This window comes from Oncorhynchus mykiss, chromosome 28, assembly GCF_013265735.2.
Source record: "Oncorhynchus mykiss isolate Arlee chromosome 28, USDA_OmykA_1.1, whole genome shotgun sequence".
NCBI classification, from domain to species: domain Eukaryota; kingdom Metazoa; phylum Chordata; class Actinopteri; order Salmoniformes; family Salmonidae; genus Oncorhynchus; species Oncorhynchus mykiss.
Genome location: NC_048592.1, coordinates 20,652,986 through 20,669,532, shown reverse-complemented (window position 1 = coordinate 20,669,532; position 16,547 = coordinate 20,652,986). Strand labels below are relative to the sequence as shown.

The following is a 16,547-nucleotide window of genomic DNA, read 5'->3' as shown; positions in this document are numbered from 1 at the left end:
GCTGAATGGCACACATACACAATCCTTCTTTAACTGGACCCCTCCCTTTCATCTACATTGATTTGAAGTGGAAATAACAAGTGACATCAATAAGGGATCATAGCTTCCACCTTGATTCACAAGGTCAGTCTAGAGCAGGTGTTCTTAATGTTTTGTATACTCAGTGGATCAGATCTCCTAAGTCTGTGTTAACCTTATTTTTGGCTTTTTATTTCCAAAACCCCATTCATTTCCCACATAGGAATGGCTGAACGAACCAGAGGTATTCATTTCCGTTTTTTAGGACTACAAGCTGGCGAGGTCGATGGTGCTGCCCATGCACACACAGACGTCATAATGGGACCGATACAATGTTGCGTCGTCTAACTATCTCTGTTTTGTTTTTCTTCTTCGTACTGAACGCCCTGCTATCAATATCATCTTCCGTGTTTTTGAAGTCCATCAACTCTAATGATCTGCTCCGGAAATCAATTCCATCTTCAAATGACATCACACACAATCCCTGGAGACCTTTGAAACGGCTGACACGCTCTACTACTTAAACCACGACCGGGACAAAAATGGTTGACATTTTATTGATTTAGGTCTTTTTGCATTTATTCAGAGCACAGTAATCACACACATGGTCATGTCACTCACATCAATCTCATTGTAAAAAAAAACAACACAAGAAATATACGTCACATTAGTAACTTGTTAGACTCTTGTGACAGCCTTAATATTAATACGATTAAACAGAAACATGAACATAGTCCAAAAGATACGCTGCTTAATATCTATTAATGTACCTTAATGTAACAGCTCAAATAAAAATAGACCTTTAATAGTACTGGTCAATCTGCTGATTGAATTCAACAAGCTATGGCTAAAGTTATAATAAATTTGTGGTAAATTGTACATTTTGTGCTGTTCAATGTGCTGATTCTTTTTCATGTTTGCAACAGATTCAGTACATTTTATTAATGTGATCATTCTCTGTAAAAAGCCTGCGTTACATTAGTAGGTTTATACTTCAATATGAAGTTGAACTCAAAGGTGAATCTTTAGCTTGCTTAACAAATAAGTAAGCAGTAAACATGTCCGACAATATCTCTCTCTGCGGAATAACCGATTGTTTTGCTGGTGGATTGAAGAAACCAGCACATTAGCAGACATTTTACACCCCAAATTGCACTCTGTTCCCTATACAGTCAACTACTTTTGACCATTGTGCCCAACAGTTGTGCACTATTAAGGGAATGGGGTGCCATTTGGGACTCAGACATTGACTTCCTACTGCTGCTGTTGGTACTGTCCCTCAGTGGCGGTATAAAAGTCATCCAAGACACTCTGGATGTAGTCAAATGTGGGCCTGTCGTCTGGCTTGCTCTTCCAGCAGGTGGTCATGATGTCATAGAGCTCGTTGGGACAGTTCTCAGGGCGGGGCATTCTATAACCTTTCTGCACTGATGTCATCACTTCACCATTGCTCATCCCTGAAAAAGGAAAACAGGAACAGTGAGAAGAAGCAGTAACTCTGACTAGCAGGTCGACCTAAATTGAAAGAAGCAAACATGACCGATTCTTATGTGGGGAATATGGTTGAGCAATAGTCAGAGTTTTGGTATTTGTTAAGGCATCACAATAAATGCCATCAAAGACCGAGGTCTTTTTCTGGAGAAAAAATCTCTGCTCTCTTGCAACATCTTTCATTAACCAGAAGATGGCGATAAATATCTGTGCTCACCTATTATTGAGTGCATTCAAGCTCCAAATTTTGCAGCATGTGGGGAAATCAGTCTTGAGTAGCTAGTCTTAAATATGAACGTGTTTGTGTCTAAGGTTGCATGTAATTACCTGGATAAGGTATTTTTCCATAGGTAATGATTTCATACAGGAGGACTCCGAAGGACCACATGTCTGATTTGATCGTGAAGGAGCCAAAGTTGATGGCCTCTGGTGCTGTCCACTTGATGGGAAACTTAGCTCCTGTAATGGACAAACAGATGGCGAAAGAGTTTCTGACACTGATACAGGAGGAAAAACAAAGTAACGTTACATGCTTAGATTGCTGACAGAAACATTCTTGTACAAACCAGGCCTGTACTAACTATGCAATATGCGCTGATAGCAGTTTTAGTTCTGACATTGCTGATATTGACCTCTGCTTCCTGATTGGCATGATTATTATTTTTTTTCTTTACCACAGCCACAAAGTCAACACTGGCTATCATAAAAACATTTTGGCCAGTGTAATACTGTACTGACTAATTCTAGCATGCACAGACTGGAAGCTTACCCTCTCTGGCTGTATACTGGTCATCCTCAATGACTCTAGCCAGACCAAAGTCAGCTATTTTACAAAGCAAACTCTCAGACACCAGGACGTTGGCTGTTCTCAGGTCACGGTGGATGTAGTTCTTCTTCTCAATGTACGCCATGCCCTCTGCAATCTGAAAAAGGATGACATTTCCCCCCAGGGATTAATTAATGAAGTACCTAAAATGGAACTCAATTGAGCACTCTAGCCATCTCGGTAGAGCTTTCAGACTCTCTGACTTGTGTTGTTGTTGTTCCCATTAAACAATACTGACAAATGGTTATTAATTAGACTCCTCCTCTTCTGATAAAAATTCAGTATGGTAATTTGCAATGCTGTATAACATAGTTAATGTATGTGTTTTACGTCTGGTTAGAATTGAATTAGCTACAAACCATTTGACTTGGTTAGTACTCAACAAGTTTAAGTGAGCTGAGCTGAGTGGTTGTCCAATTGCGGAAAGGGACGACTGTTTAATTTAATAACTGGCATCCTCTTTCACTTTGTCTAAGAGGATATGCAACTGGGGTTTGATGCAGTTTTCCCCAGAACTGACCATATGTCTGTCAATGATCTAATTTAAAGTTTATTCTGAATTGACCACAACCGGTGTACTGACATGGCATGAGGAATTTTGGTTTATTTTTCATATTCTTTTTAGGTAGTTTACTTCTTTGGGGAGGCACGTTATCAATGATACATGTTAATCATCCTTTTGTGTATTGACTTTGATTGAAGCACATTTCTTCTTCTTCCATGAGAGACATACTCTGATCGGTGTGTGTGAGTGTGGATGTTCTTAGTTTGTTGCAACTCATTTGTTAAGTGAAACAAAAACCATGGTGTTCTGTTCCTCTTTCTGGTTGACCAATGGAAATAGTGACATCAGCATCTATTTCTTAAACGGAAACAGTCTATAAAGAGCAATGCGCTTAATCACTGAGACCGAGAGATGTAAGAAGAACATGCATTACCTGTGCAGAAAAATCGATTAGCTTAGGTAGCTGTACTTTGCAGCCCGTCTCACTTTTTAAGAAATCTAAGAGGCTACCTACAAAAGGTAAAGAAACAAAATTGAGGGATAGAAACCAAACCAATGAAAATATAGGTGATTTACAGAACACTTATGTAACTTATGTAGCATCAAATGGTATGTATTGATGAAAACAGTCCATGCTGGCCACATAACAGTGTTTGAAACCATGAGGTCTGTCTTGTAGGAATTGGACTCAGTGTGTGTGTGTTACCATTGGACATGTACTCTGTGATGATGTAGATGGGCTCGATCTTGGTGACGACGGCGTAGAGGCGCACCAGTCTGTCGTGTTGCAGGGTCTTCATGAGGTTAGCCTCCTCCATGAACGCCTCCGCTGACATGGTGCCTGGCTTCAGCGTCTTCACTGCCACCTTGGTCGTGTTGTTGTAGAACGCTGCAGGAGGGATTTGCTCAGTATGAAGTGTAGCTAGATAGAAATTGTACCACCACTGTTTTCTGACCTCTAGGGTCACCTGCTGTATCTTTTTGTCTTTTTTATTTGAATGACATTTTGATTGGAAGATTTGACATAAACTGGTGACATTGAATGCATACTGTCTCACGTGATTTAGCAACAAGGGAACCAATGCCAGTACTAAGCAGTGTTATTGGACTCAAGTCCAGATTTTTATGACTCGTAACTCGACTTGCTACCTACTAGCTACAACAGCAAATGTTAGAGAGCTGTATTATATATTTTAGCCTTACAAATGTGCAACAGTATAATGAAATTTAGCTGTATAAAATGGTTGGACAGCAACGTATGGGACTACCAAGGAACTTGTGACTCAACTCATGACTTGAGTATAAAGGACTCTGACTCGAAGACTAGGGACTTGGGACGCGACTCGAGTAGTGCACATAGTAAATGCTCAAAAATTATAATTGAGGACTTAAGCTGTAACAGTTCACAAAACAGTTTTTTTGACAGAGCTAAAAGTAGACAGCGGGGACTCATTTATCAATATAAAAACGTGGGTATTTATACACACACTTTCCCATGAAGTTCAAATTGTTTCTCCGTGCTCAACTTCTGTTCTTATTGTTCGTTTGGGGGGAAGGGGAGTTTGATTATAATAATGGTAGGTTAATAAAAACATTAAAACGTAGGCCTAATGATAAAAAAAAATATCATTTTTCTTACTTTTTAACTCTGCATTGTTGGGAATGGGCTCGTAAGTAAGCATTTCACTGTAAAGTCTACACCTGTTGTATTCAGCATTTCACTGTAAAGTCTACACCTGTTGTATTCAGCATTTCACTGTAAAGTCTACACCTGTTGTATTCAGCATTTCACTGTAAAGTCTACACCTGTTGTATTCAGCATTTCACTGTAAAGTCTACACCTGTTGTATTCAGCATTTCACTGTAAAGTCTACACCTGTTGTATTCAGCATTTCACTGTAAAGTCTACACCTGTTGTATTCAGCATTTCACTGTAAAGTCTACACCTGTTGTATTCAGCATTTCACTGTAAAGTCTACACCTGTTGTATTCAGCATTTCACTGTAAAGTCTACACCTGTTGTATTCAGCATTTCACTGTAAAGTCTACACCTGTTGTATTCAGCATTTCACTGTAAAGTCTACACCTGTTGTAGTCAGCATTTCACTGTAAAGTCTACACCTGTTGTAGTCAGCATTTCACTGTAAAGTCTACACCTGTTGTATTCAGCATTTCACTGTAAAGTCTACACCTGTTGTATTCAGCATTTCACTGTAAAGTCTACACCTGTTGTATTCAGCATTTCACTGTAAAGTCTACACCTGTTGTAGTCAGCATTTCACTGTAAAGTCTACACCTGTTGTATTCGGCACATGACCAATACATTTTTATTCAATTTTGCTGATTCTACTGAAGAGTTGTTTAAGTTTACATCCCAAATGGCACCATATTCCCTATATAGTGTACTACTGCTGACCAGTGACCATAGAGCTCTGGTCAAAAGTAGTGCACTGTGTAGGGAATAGGGTGCCATTTGGGATGCATCCTAATAAAGTTAGTATATTACTGACTAACCAGTGGAGTTCAGTCCAAGTTTGAGCATTTTGAACCCTCCATCCAGAATAGCATTTCTTTATCACATAATTCTCCTTCAACTCTGTGTTTCCACCGTGCTAGCTGAACAAGCCCTGAACACCCCCTTCTAAGCCTCTTTTAATTCCACCTTGTTTTTTTTATAGAGAAGAGGAGACTAAACTCTCCAGAGACATAATAAATGCAAGGAGGTGAATGAGAGGAAACAGGACTTTCGACGGCTCCATCTGGCTGGCTGGCTGGCTGGCTCACTGTGCCATAGGAAAAACCCTTAATGCCAAAGAGGTCAAAGAAAACGAAGCAAACATCTTCGCGCAGTACAGGAGGCCCAACAGTCCATTTGAAATGCCAACAATTTCCTGCAATTCATCAAGGCCGAGGTGCGGGAAGGTAACACATGAATAATAACGAAATCCAATGCAAATTCGAAGTCAGACACACTCATTTCCTCTACAGATGCCTCTGATAACAGCGCCAACAGTTCCTAGTACCAGTCCCATCCCTCCTCTCTCTAAGGCTGCTAACAATCTCATAGAGACAGAAAGATCAACATTTGACTATAGCTGTCTGTCTCAGCTGCCCTACCCCTGATACTATCACTTTAATGTGGTTTAATTCTATTAAAAAAAGCAATGGAGTGGGCCTCCCGAGTGGCGCAGCGGTCTAAGGTACTGCATCACAGTGCCATAGGCATCACTACAGATCTGGGTTTGATCCTGGGCTGAATCACAAACGGCCGTGACCGGGAGTCCCATAGGGCGGCGCACAATTGGCCCAGCATCATCTGGGTTAGGGGAGGGTTTGACCTGGGAGGGCTTTACTTGGCTCATCGTGCTGTAACGACTCCTTGTGGTGGGCCGGGCACCTGCAGGCTGACCTCGGTCGTAAGGGGAACAGCGTTTCCTCCTACACATTGGTGCGGCTGGCTTCTGGGTTACAAAGCGCAGTTTGGCGGGTCATGTTTCGGAGGACGCATGACTTGACTTTCACCTCCCATGCCCGTTGGGGAGTTGCAGCGATGAGACAAGATCGAAATTGGGGAGAAAATAAATGTGCAAGCCAGTCCTTACACGCGGATCTCGACAAACCATTTCTGAATGGACCTCGCTTTGTGCACGGGGGCATTTGTCATGCTGAAACAGGAAAGGGCCTTCCCCCAAACTTTTGCCACAAAGTTGGAAGCACAGAATCGTCTAAAATGTCATTGTATGCTGTAGCATTAAGATTTCCCTTCACTGGAACTAAGGGGCCTAGCCCGAACCATGAAAAACAGCCCCAGACCATTATTCCTTCTTCACCAAACTTTACAGTTGGCACTATGCATTGGGGTAGGTAGCATTCTCCTGGCATCCGCCAAACCCAGATTTGTCTGTTGGACTGCCAGATGGTGGTGCGTTATTCATCACTCCAGAGAACAAGTTTACACTTTTCCAGAGTCCAATGGAGTTGTGCTTTACACCACTCCAGCCGACGATTGGCATTGGGCACGGTGATCTTAGGCTTGTGTGCGGCTGCTCAGCCATGGAAACCCATTACATGAAGCTCCCTTACAAACAGTTATTGTGCTGACGTTGCTTCCCCAGGCAGTTTAGAACTCGGTCGTGAGTGTTGCAACCAAGAACAGATTATTTTTATGCGCACTTCAGCACTCTGCAATTCCGTTCTGTGAGCTTGTGTGGTTTCCCACTTCTTGGCCGAGCTGTTGTTGCTCCTAGACGTTTCCACTACACAATAACAACACTTAGAGTTGACCGGGGCAGCTCTAGCAGGGCAGAAATTTGACAAACTGACTTGTTGGAGAAGTGGCATCCTATGATCAGTGCCATGTTGAAAGTCACTGAGCTCTTCAGTAAGGCACTTCTACTGACAATGTTTGTCTATGGAGATTGCATGGCTGTGTGCTCGATTTTATACACCTGTCAGCAACGGGTGTGGTTTAAATAGCCGAATCCACTAATTTAAAGGTGTGTTCGCATACTTTTGTGTATATAGTGTATCTTTCATTGACTCACCCATCCACACTTCTCCAAACTGTCCTGCTCCCAGCTTCTTCACCATCTTGATGGACTCCTTGGAGATCTCCCAGGCATCTTTGTCCCATGGCTTCTGAGCTTCGGGTTTATCACACGGCTTCTCCAGCTTTCGACAGAGACCATCTGATTGTTCTGACAATCACACCACAAACTGATGTTGAGACATAGCAGCATGGCCTTACTATATTATTCATACATTATATTATTTTAGTAAATAGAGAAGTTGAAGGAAGCCAAGAGAAAATGAAATGTCTTAGTTTTGTGCAACATTACAGGTGGGCTCAAATACAGTGGTACTCACTGTAATAATGTTTTATCATGCTACCAATGTCAGGGAATGTGATTTTAGGAGAGATGTAGAAGCCGCCATTATCCAGCGTGCGGATCTTATAATGTTTTACAGCGTTTATTCCCTGGGCATCCACATCTCTGATAGACATGGAATAACTTCCTGATGAAGAGAAACACAATCACTATCACACTCATACATTCAGACGTCCAAATGCAATACAGTGAATAATATGTCAAATAATAATATATTCCATTTAGCAGCTGCTTTTATCCAAAACAACTTAGTCAAGTGTGCATAAATTATTTGACGTATAGGAATCATGGACAAGTTATTTTCATTAGAGAGACATAGGTTATCCAGTGGGTCCTTACCTTTTGATGTCTCACTCTCACGAATGAGGTAAGAGCCTGCTTTGTTAGCAGGGGCCAAAAGTTGTCTTTCTGCGTCCTTCCTTGTAATATCCTTGAAAAACCATCTACGCGGAAGACAATATTATAGTGACACAATTGATATATCCAATCTTCCCCTGAAATGAATGAAATAACAGCTATGTGCTTCTATTAACGGTGAATAGAAAGCCTTGTTGGCTCTAAGAGAAATGTGCAAAAGTCAATATGATAACGACACTCACTCCTCTGTCTCCATGGTGTTGGCCTCTGCAACATAATTGGAGGGTATGAACCCTTCTTTCTTAGTGGTCAGAGACCTAGCCTTCCACCATTCACCATGCCTGAAAACCGTTATGATTCATGATGTCAATGAAGGAAGGGACACAACAATCTACTCTTAGGGGAAAAAAAGGGTTCCAAAAGGGTTATTCGGATGCCCCCATAGGAGAACTCTATTTGGTTCCGATGAGAACCCTTTTGGGTTCCATGTAGAACTCTCTGTGGAAAGAGTGCTACATGGACCCCCAAAGGGTTCTACCTGGAACCAAAAAGGGTCCTCTTATGGGGACATCCGAAGGTTCTAGATAGTGTACTATTCAATGATGACACTGTAAATCATCTTTGTATAAAATGCTTGCGCAAACAATATTCCTCTTAGTCCAACATTGTGTTGGTTTATGTATAAAATCCAACACACTCAAATGTAATATATGGAGAACAGGCACTTACTCTTCAAGAACCTTAAGCCTTTCGCCCTTCTTGAATCCCAAATCGTCTGCATGTATTGCATCATATGGGTATATTGCAATAGCTATTTTACCAGACTCGCTTTGCTCTGTGTTAGAAATGAGAGACAGTGGGAACACACTTCTCTTGCAATCAAATGTTATTGGAATATTGCAATGCACTACAAAAGAAATGGAACCATCATACAATATTTGCTCTGCATCATTACTGTAACAATGTGCGATAAAGAAATGCAACAAGCATACCTTCCATTTTCATGAATACCTGACCAGGCAGGAGACCTCCAGGAGGTGAGTTACGCTGTATCAAGATATCATTTCATATCAGAACTTCTGGACAGTAGTTTGACAAAATGTTATGGCGTTATTGTGCTAATCTATGAAAAATAGTTTGCATCTAAGGTGAAGAGATGGTGAAAGAGAGAAATGTGTGCTATTTCACCCATTTAAATTATAATAATAATAATAATCGGGTACACTTTTCAATATTTGAAGATTCATCAACAACACACTTGAACCAATTTTGTCAGTTTCCAGGTCAGGGATTTTTGGTAGTGATTACAAAAATACTGTTTCCCCTGAAACTACTACTTACTGTAGCACTTGCTTTAATGGAGGTGCGATCTTTCAGATTTACAGTTTGATCGGGATGTACTGGCTGTCGGTTCTTGCCATCAAGCACACCTCCATTCAGACCGGCATTCAGCTTGGATTTTTTACAACCCATGTTGCCTATTGGGATAGACACAGAAGCTAACTTTAATGTATTGACCTCATCTTTCTCATTGGTTCACACCACAGACACACAGCATTCGGAACAAGGCTTAACTATTCATGGTCTCTATATTCCTGCAAAAGGCCCATAAGGAAAGAGGGATGGGAAACATAACGAAGATGAATATCAAGACTCATACATCAAACAGAAGATTAACACTTTACTGTGTGTGTGTGTGTGTGTGTGTGTGTGTGTGTGTGTGTGTGTGTGTGTGTGTGTGTGTGTGTGTGTGTGTGTGAGAGAAGTGTTCATGACCGACTGTACACAAATGACCACTGCTCATAAACACAGATGACTTGTTATTAAGTAAAGTAGAACTGCAGTAGTTTGGGACTAAGTTACTATGACAGTGGACAGCAGAGTTTCTGACAGTGCACTGATCAGGAGTCAACTGTGCCAATACACTGTAAAATATCTAACTATTTATTTGCTGTAGTATTGATAGCACACAACCTAGCACAGATCAAAGCCTCACTCACTCATTTAACGTTTATTCATTCACAAACATTAACAGGCATTATCAAGTGTTTACTTGTTTGTTTTTTTAAATGTCCTTCTGCATTGTTAGGCTTGGAGATGACAAATGATTCGATTTTCAGACAGTGCACATACAGAATCTGAGCAACAAGCCTGTATAAACTAAGTATGGATCTTTGATTTAGGCTCTTTGTCTGAACAACTGGGCTCAGTTAGACGTGGTCTCTCGGGAGTTAACCTCTGTACTACACCACTTGATGCAGCTGTGTCTGCAAATTAATTTACACCGCAATATAGAAGCAAGTGGGTTTTGAGCAGCAGTGGTCGTGTACAGAATCTCACTCACTCATTCACACTGGAGTTTGGAGCACTATACTGTAAAGGTCACAATCTTAGATATGTTACATTGTCTGCTGTGTAGATTAATACCACAGACATAAGATACAGGTAGCGGTTGTCTATCTAACGGCAGAAAACAGGGTTGTACAGCCAGCTCACTGAGGCCAGGGGTAACGCATGATTTTCTGTCACAACACGTTCACACATTCCAATGACAATGCTCCATGTCCAGGGGAATTCTCCAAGGATTTCAGTTATAAATAAACACATCATGAGCTACAAAATAATATAATTAACACAGTAGGCCTATTGCTTGATCTTAAACTATTGTGTTACTAACACCGAGGGAGAGAGAAATATGTATTTATATGGATATGGATCTAGGCCAGTAAAAATTAGACTGATGTAAGGTATTCTTCTTCCTTGACGAAACTGAACACATTTGATGTTTCCTCAAACTTTGGACCCCTAAAACAATGCTTATCAGTTTTGCTTTCTGGGCAAATAACAGCTGAAAGGCACAACATTCATTCGACCTAGTCTTGTCCTTCATGTACCCCAAATGGAAACTAAATCAGAAACTAGATGTACCTAGAAATGTCCTTGTTTTGCATTGTTCTCCAATAATGAACATCTGATTTGGCATTTGGTTGTACTAATGCACTGTTGTTGAATGATGAGGACAATGCATTAGACCATTGAGCAAATATATATCTATGACTTTAGAAAAATAATTCGACACCTCCTAGTGCTCTGAATCAAATGCTGAAAAACAAACCCGACCACTGTTAGGTGCCACAGTGCTGTGGCTGTATTTCTAGATGATGGACCGGATACAGGTTAAGGCTCCAGACAGATTAAAATAACTATACAGAGGCTACGTGCTACTGTGGCTTCTGCACACTTCCTCATTTGACAAGCAACTGCCTTTTGCAAGGAAAAACCCTCTCTGCGTAATGTATTTCTCAACCAAGTCTGGGGTTTTGGTTTCATGTCAACTATTATTCTATTTTCTTTAGGAATTAATTTAGTTAAACATGCAAAAAGTTGAATTACATTGAATAATGTTGAATAAATGCATGTATTGATGGAATCCACAGTTGGCGGAAACAGCGCCACTGGCCGCCCCACCACTGCTGTTGCTTTTGCTGCCGAGCTGAGGAGCATTACACAGCAGGTAAAACAAACGCAGCACTTACTGTGCTCGTCTATCGCGCGAGCAATGATGTCCGAGGGGAAAAAACAGTGTTTGTTGTTTGCAGTAACTTCTTTTGTTGTTTTAATATTGCAAACGGACATGGCTGTTTCACCATTAAGGATTCCAGCTGTAAACCATGCCTCACACACTTGGATAGGCCTAGATTAGTGGAGGGCACATTGCGTGTGGGCATGTGCACGGCAGGTGTGTCAATCACACCCATAGAATTCGCATCCTTGTACCTGTTCCAATATGGTGTTTATGAGAGCACAGGCAGCACCACTGAGGCCATCTCCATTTTGAAGTAGTCCATTTTATTATTCTACTACTTCTGAGTTGGCAAACAAACTGAAAGGTTGTATACTGTCACCTGGAGTGGGTTGTTTGAACAGGTATAAAGCCAAGTGTGGAGATTTACTGGCAATTGCAGTTATGAAATGTTTGCTCATGAGTATAATTAATTTGCTGATCCCTCCTGGTGACCTGGATGGAATTATGTGACCCTTCCGTAACCCATATCTATCTCGATAACCATGTTTACATGTGCACACTAGTGGAAAAAAGTACCCAATTGTCATAGTTGAGTAAAAGTAAAGATGCCTTAATAGAAAATGATACAAGTAAAGGTGAAATTCACCCAGTAAAATACTACTTGATTAAAAGTCTAAAATAATTTGTTTTTTATAAATACTTAAGTATCAAAAGTAAATGTAATTGCTAAAATATACTAAAAGTTTAGTAAAAGTGTAAATCATTTCAAATTCCTTAAATTAAGAGAACCTGATGCCACCATTCTAGTTTTTTATTCATTTACAGAGAGCCAGGGGCATGCTCCAACACCCGGACATCATTTACAGAGAGCCAGGGGCATGCTCCAACACTCGGACATCATTTACAGAAAGCCAGGGGCAGGCTCCAACACTCAGACATCATTTACAGAAAGCCAGGGGCAGGCTCCAACACTCAGACATAATTTACAGAAAGCCAGGGGCAGGCTCCAACACTCAGACATTATTTACAGAAAGCCAGGGGCAGGCTCCAACACTCAGACATTATTTACAGAAAGCCAGGGGCAGGCTCCAACACTCAGACATTATTTACAGAAAGCCAGGGGCATGCTCCAACACTCAGACATAATTTACAGAAAGCCAGGGGCAGGCTCCAACACTCAGACATCATTTACAGAAAGCCAGGGGCAGGCTCCAACACTCAGACATCATTTACAGAAAGCCAGGGGCATGCTCCAACACTCAGACATCATTTACAGAGAGCCAGGGGCAGGCTCCAACACTCAGACATAATTTACAGAAAGCCAGGGGCAGACTCCAACACTCAGGCATCATTTACAGAAAGCCATGGGCAGGCTCCAACACTCAGACATCATTTACAGAAAGCCAGGGGCATGCTCCAACACTCAGACATAATTTACAGAAAGCCAGGGGCAGGCTCCAACACTCAGACATCATTTACAGAAAGCCAGGGGCATGCTCCAACACTCAGACAACATTTACAGAAAGCCAGGGGCAGGCTCCAACACTCAGACATAATTTACAGAAAGCCAGGGGCAGGCTCCAACACTCAGACATCATTTACAGAAAGCCAGGGGCAGGCTCCAACACTCAGACATCATTTACAGAAAGCCAGGGGCATGCTCCAACACTCAGACATAATTTACAGAAAGCCAGGGGCAGGCTCCAACACTCAGACATCATTTACAGAAAGCCAGGGGCAGACTCCAACACTCAGGCATCATTTACAGAAAGCCAGGGGCAGACTCCAACACTCAGGCATCATTTACAGAAAGCCAGGGGCAGACTCCAACACTCAGGCATCATTTACAGAAAGCCAGGGGCATGCGCCAACACTCAGACATTATTTACAAATGAAGAATGTGTGTTTAGTGAGTCTGCCAAATCAGAGGCGGTTGGGATGACTAGGGATGTTCTCTTGATAAGTGTGTGAATTAGACTATTTTCCTGTCCTGCTAAGCATTCAAAATGTAATGAGTATTTTTGGGTGTCAGGGAAAATGTATAAAGTGAATTAGGAATGTAGTGAAGTAAAAGTAGTCATAAACAATTACCCCAAAAAGTTTGTATCCCGGTTATGAGAAACCTGGATAAAATGCCTGGGATATTCTGATCTTAGACATCTTACGCAGGCTCAGTTACACATATCATGGGTGTTATGTGATGTTTCATCTGATTGTCAAACAAATTACTTCAAAAAGTAGGCTACCTGCACAGTTTGATCCACCATAATTCCATTACAATGAATTTTGCTGATACTCCTTACTGGACCATATAGCCTACAATTAAACACGTTTCTGATAAGACTTCAGTTTGTCTTGGGTGCATATTTTATGTGTTTGAAATACTGTCTGCTTGCACAGCATTGTCAAAGATAACACATTACAAGTGCATTCAGCATTTTCTCAAGAGATGATGAAAGAAATCATTCTCCACTCCTGTTCCTGAGACATTAACATGTATTATATAAATTTACTGCAAGAAATGCATAATTCTGCAGGAGTTAATATGCAGGAGTTAGGCTTAGTCAGTGTTCATATTTTAGTTACTATGCCATTTAACCCATATGATCTTAAAATATGAATATTCTGTTTATTCATGGTACAGGGATACTCATGAGCGGGATATCAAAGTTGCATGTAAACCGTTTATCCCGAATAAGACGTTAAGCGGGATATGAACTACTATTCAGAATGCTGTGCGCATGTAAACGTGGTCACGGACCACACCATCGGGAAATCTGAGCCGGCTGGAGGTGATGGGAACCTGCTTTTAAACCCCCACATTTTTCGGGAATAATGTGTCACTTCCTAAAACATGCAACATTTAAAACATAGGCAACGCCCTGGTTTGTACAGACAGACCAATTTCTTTAGACAGATGTTTAAGAACAATTTTAACTTGTGCATTCGGCTCAGTGGACCGTATTTACATTTTTTTATAGCGAAATGTGGACAACGTTCCCAAACAAATTGACTAGCGTAATGTTTATAGAAATAAAATTAAGACTTGTTTGATAAAAAAAACTATGGACAAAGAAAATAAATAATATAGGTTAATAGAACACATAATAATATATAATAATATAGGCTAGATTTACCTGTCAAATTTCACTAGTTGGAGAAGCGGCTGAGCGGCTAATTAAAAAAGACAAATGTTAGTAATCCTCAACTTGCTCGTTATTAGAGCTGCCAATGGACTGTGAAATTCAACAGAATGAGGAACTTCATATGTTAAATGGTTGGGATTTTTTTTTTACTGTAACTTCCTGGTACAATGTTCCGTTTTGTCCAATGTATTTGCATAATTGCTTACCAACTGAACACATTTGAAAGTCGAGGTCATTTGAGGTCAGTCATATTTATTACATTATCTTTATGTACAATGCATTTTTTTGTTTTATAAAATCACAGGTACTACAATGTATGAAATGGACTGAGGGGACATTGTGGAACTGAACAGTCAAAACAACCTATTGATTTTCCCAGAACAGTGGTTCCCAAACATTTTATACCCTGTACCCCTTAAAACAGTCAACCTCCAGCTGCGTCCCCCCTCTAGCACCAGGGTCAGCGCACTCTCAATGTTGTTTTTTGCCATCATTGTAAGCCTGCCACACAAATACTATACGATACATTTACTAAACATAAGAATGAGTGAGTTTGTCACAACCCGTCTTGTGGAAAGTGACAGCTCTTATAGGATCAGGGCAAAAATAATATTATAATAATCAATAATTTTGCTCTTTATATAGTCAACTTAAATATACACCTTATTTGTTCATCAAAAATAGTGAATGAGAAGGGTGTGCTTGTGTAAGTAACCGTTGTGAAATGGCTAGCTATGTAGCGGGGTGCCCGCTAATAGCGTTTCAATCGGTGACGTCACTCGCTCTGAGACCATGAAGTAGTTGTTCCCTTTGCTATGCAAGGGCTGTGGCTTTTGTGGAGCGATGGGTAACGATGCTTCGAGGGTGTCGGTTGTTGTGTGCAGAGGGTCCCTGGTTCGAGCCCAAGTAGGGGCGAGGAGAGGGACAGAAGCAATACTGTTACACTTGAAAGGATGTACATAACTCAATGCAATGTTGGGTTGTATTGGAGAGTGTTTTAAATCATTTTCCACACAGTCTGTGCCTGTATTTAGTTTTCATGCTAGTGAGGGCTGAGAATCCACTCTCACATTGGTACGTGGTTGCAAAGGGCAGCAGTGTCTTAACGGCGCGATTTGCCAAGGCAAGAAACTCTGAGTGCAGCCCAATCCAGAAATCTGGCAGTGGCTTCTGATTAAATTCAATTTTCACAGAACCGCGTGTTGCAATTTCGATGAGGCTCTCTTGTTGAGATATCGGTAAGTGGACTGGAGACAGGCCATGAAAGGGATAACGAATCCAGTTTGTCTTCCGTTTCGGAGAAGTACCTGCATATTTGCGCACCCAGCTCACTCAGGTGCTTCGCTATATCACATTTGACATTGTCTGTAAGCTTGAGTTCATTTGCACACACTAAATCATACAATGATGAAAAAACCTGTGTGCTGTCCTTGATAATGCAGAAAAAGAGCTCCAACTTCTTAATCATAGCCTAAATTTTGTCCCCCACATTGAATAGTTGCAATCCTAGATTCAGATCATTCAGGCGAGAAAAAACATCATGAAGATCAGCCAGTCGTGTGAAACTCATCACGCAAGTGGTCAGACAAGTGAAAATGATGGTCAGTAAATAAAACCTTAAGCTCTTCTCTCAATTTAAAAAAAGTGTCAATACTTTTCCCCTTGATAACCAGCGAACTTCTGTATGTTGTAAAAGCGTTACATGGTTGCTGCCCATATCATTGCATAATGCAGAAAATACGAGAGTTCAGGGGCCTTGTGAACTTAAGAGTTAATAAACCAATTAGGC

General features: G+C 41.0%; 1 protein-coding gene across 1 annotated transcript; it reads right to left on the bottom strand.

Annotated features, from left to right (window-relative positions):
- Nucleotides 1-559: 559 nt before the first annotated feature.
- On the bottom strand, nucleotides 560-14,870 carry LOC110508715 (tyrosine-protein kinase Lyn). The gene is made up of 13 exons (XM_021589459.2): nucleotides 14,750-14,870; nucleotides 9,428-9,564; nucleotides 9,079-9,133; nucleotides 8,816-8,921; nucleotides 8,329-8,427; nucleotides 8,069-8,172; nucleotides 7,707-7,856; nucleotides 7,385-7,537; nucleotides 3,547-3,729; nucleotides 3,274-3,350; nucleotides 2,279-2,432; nucleotides 1,837-1,968; nucleotides 560-1,475 (listed from the first exon to the last, which is right to left on the bottom strand). The coding sequence occupies exons 2-13, from the start codon at nucleotides 9,557-9,559 to the stop codon at nucleotides 1,273-1,275; spliced, it is 1,548 nt and encodes a 515-aa protein (XP_021445134.1). The 5' UTR covers nucleotides 9,560-9,564; nucleotides 14,750-14,870; the 3' UTR covers nucleotides 560-1,272.
- Between the last annotated feature and the right edge of the window lie 1,677 nt (nucleotides 14,871-16,547).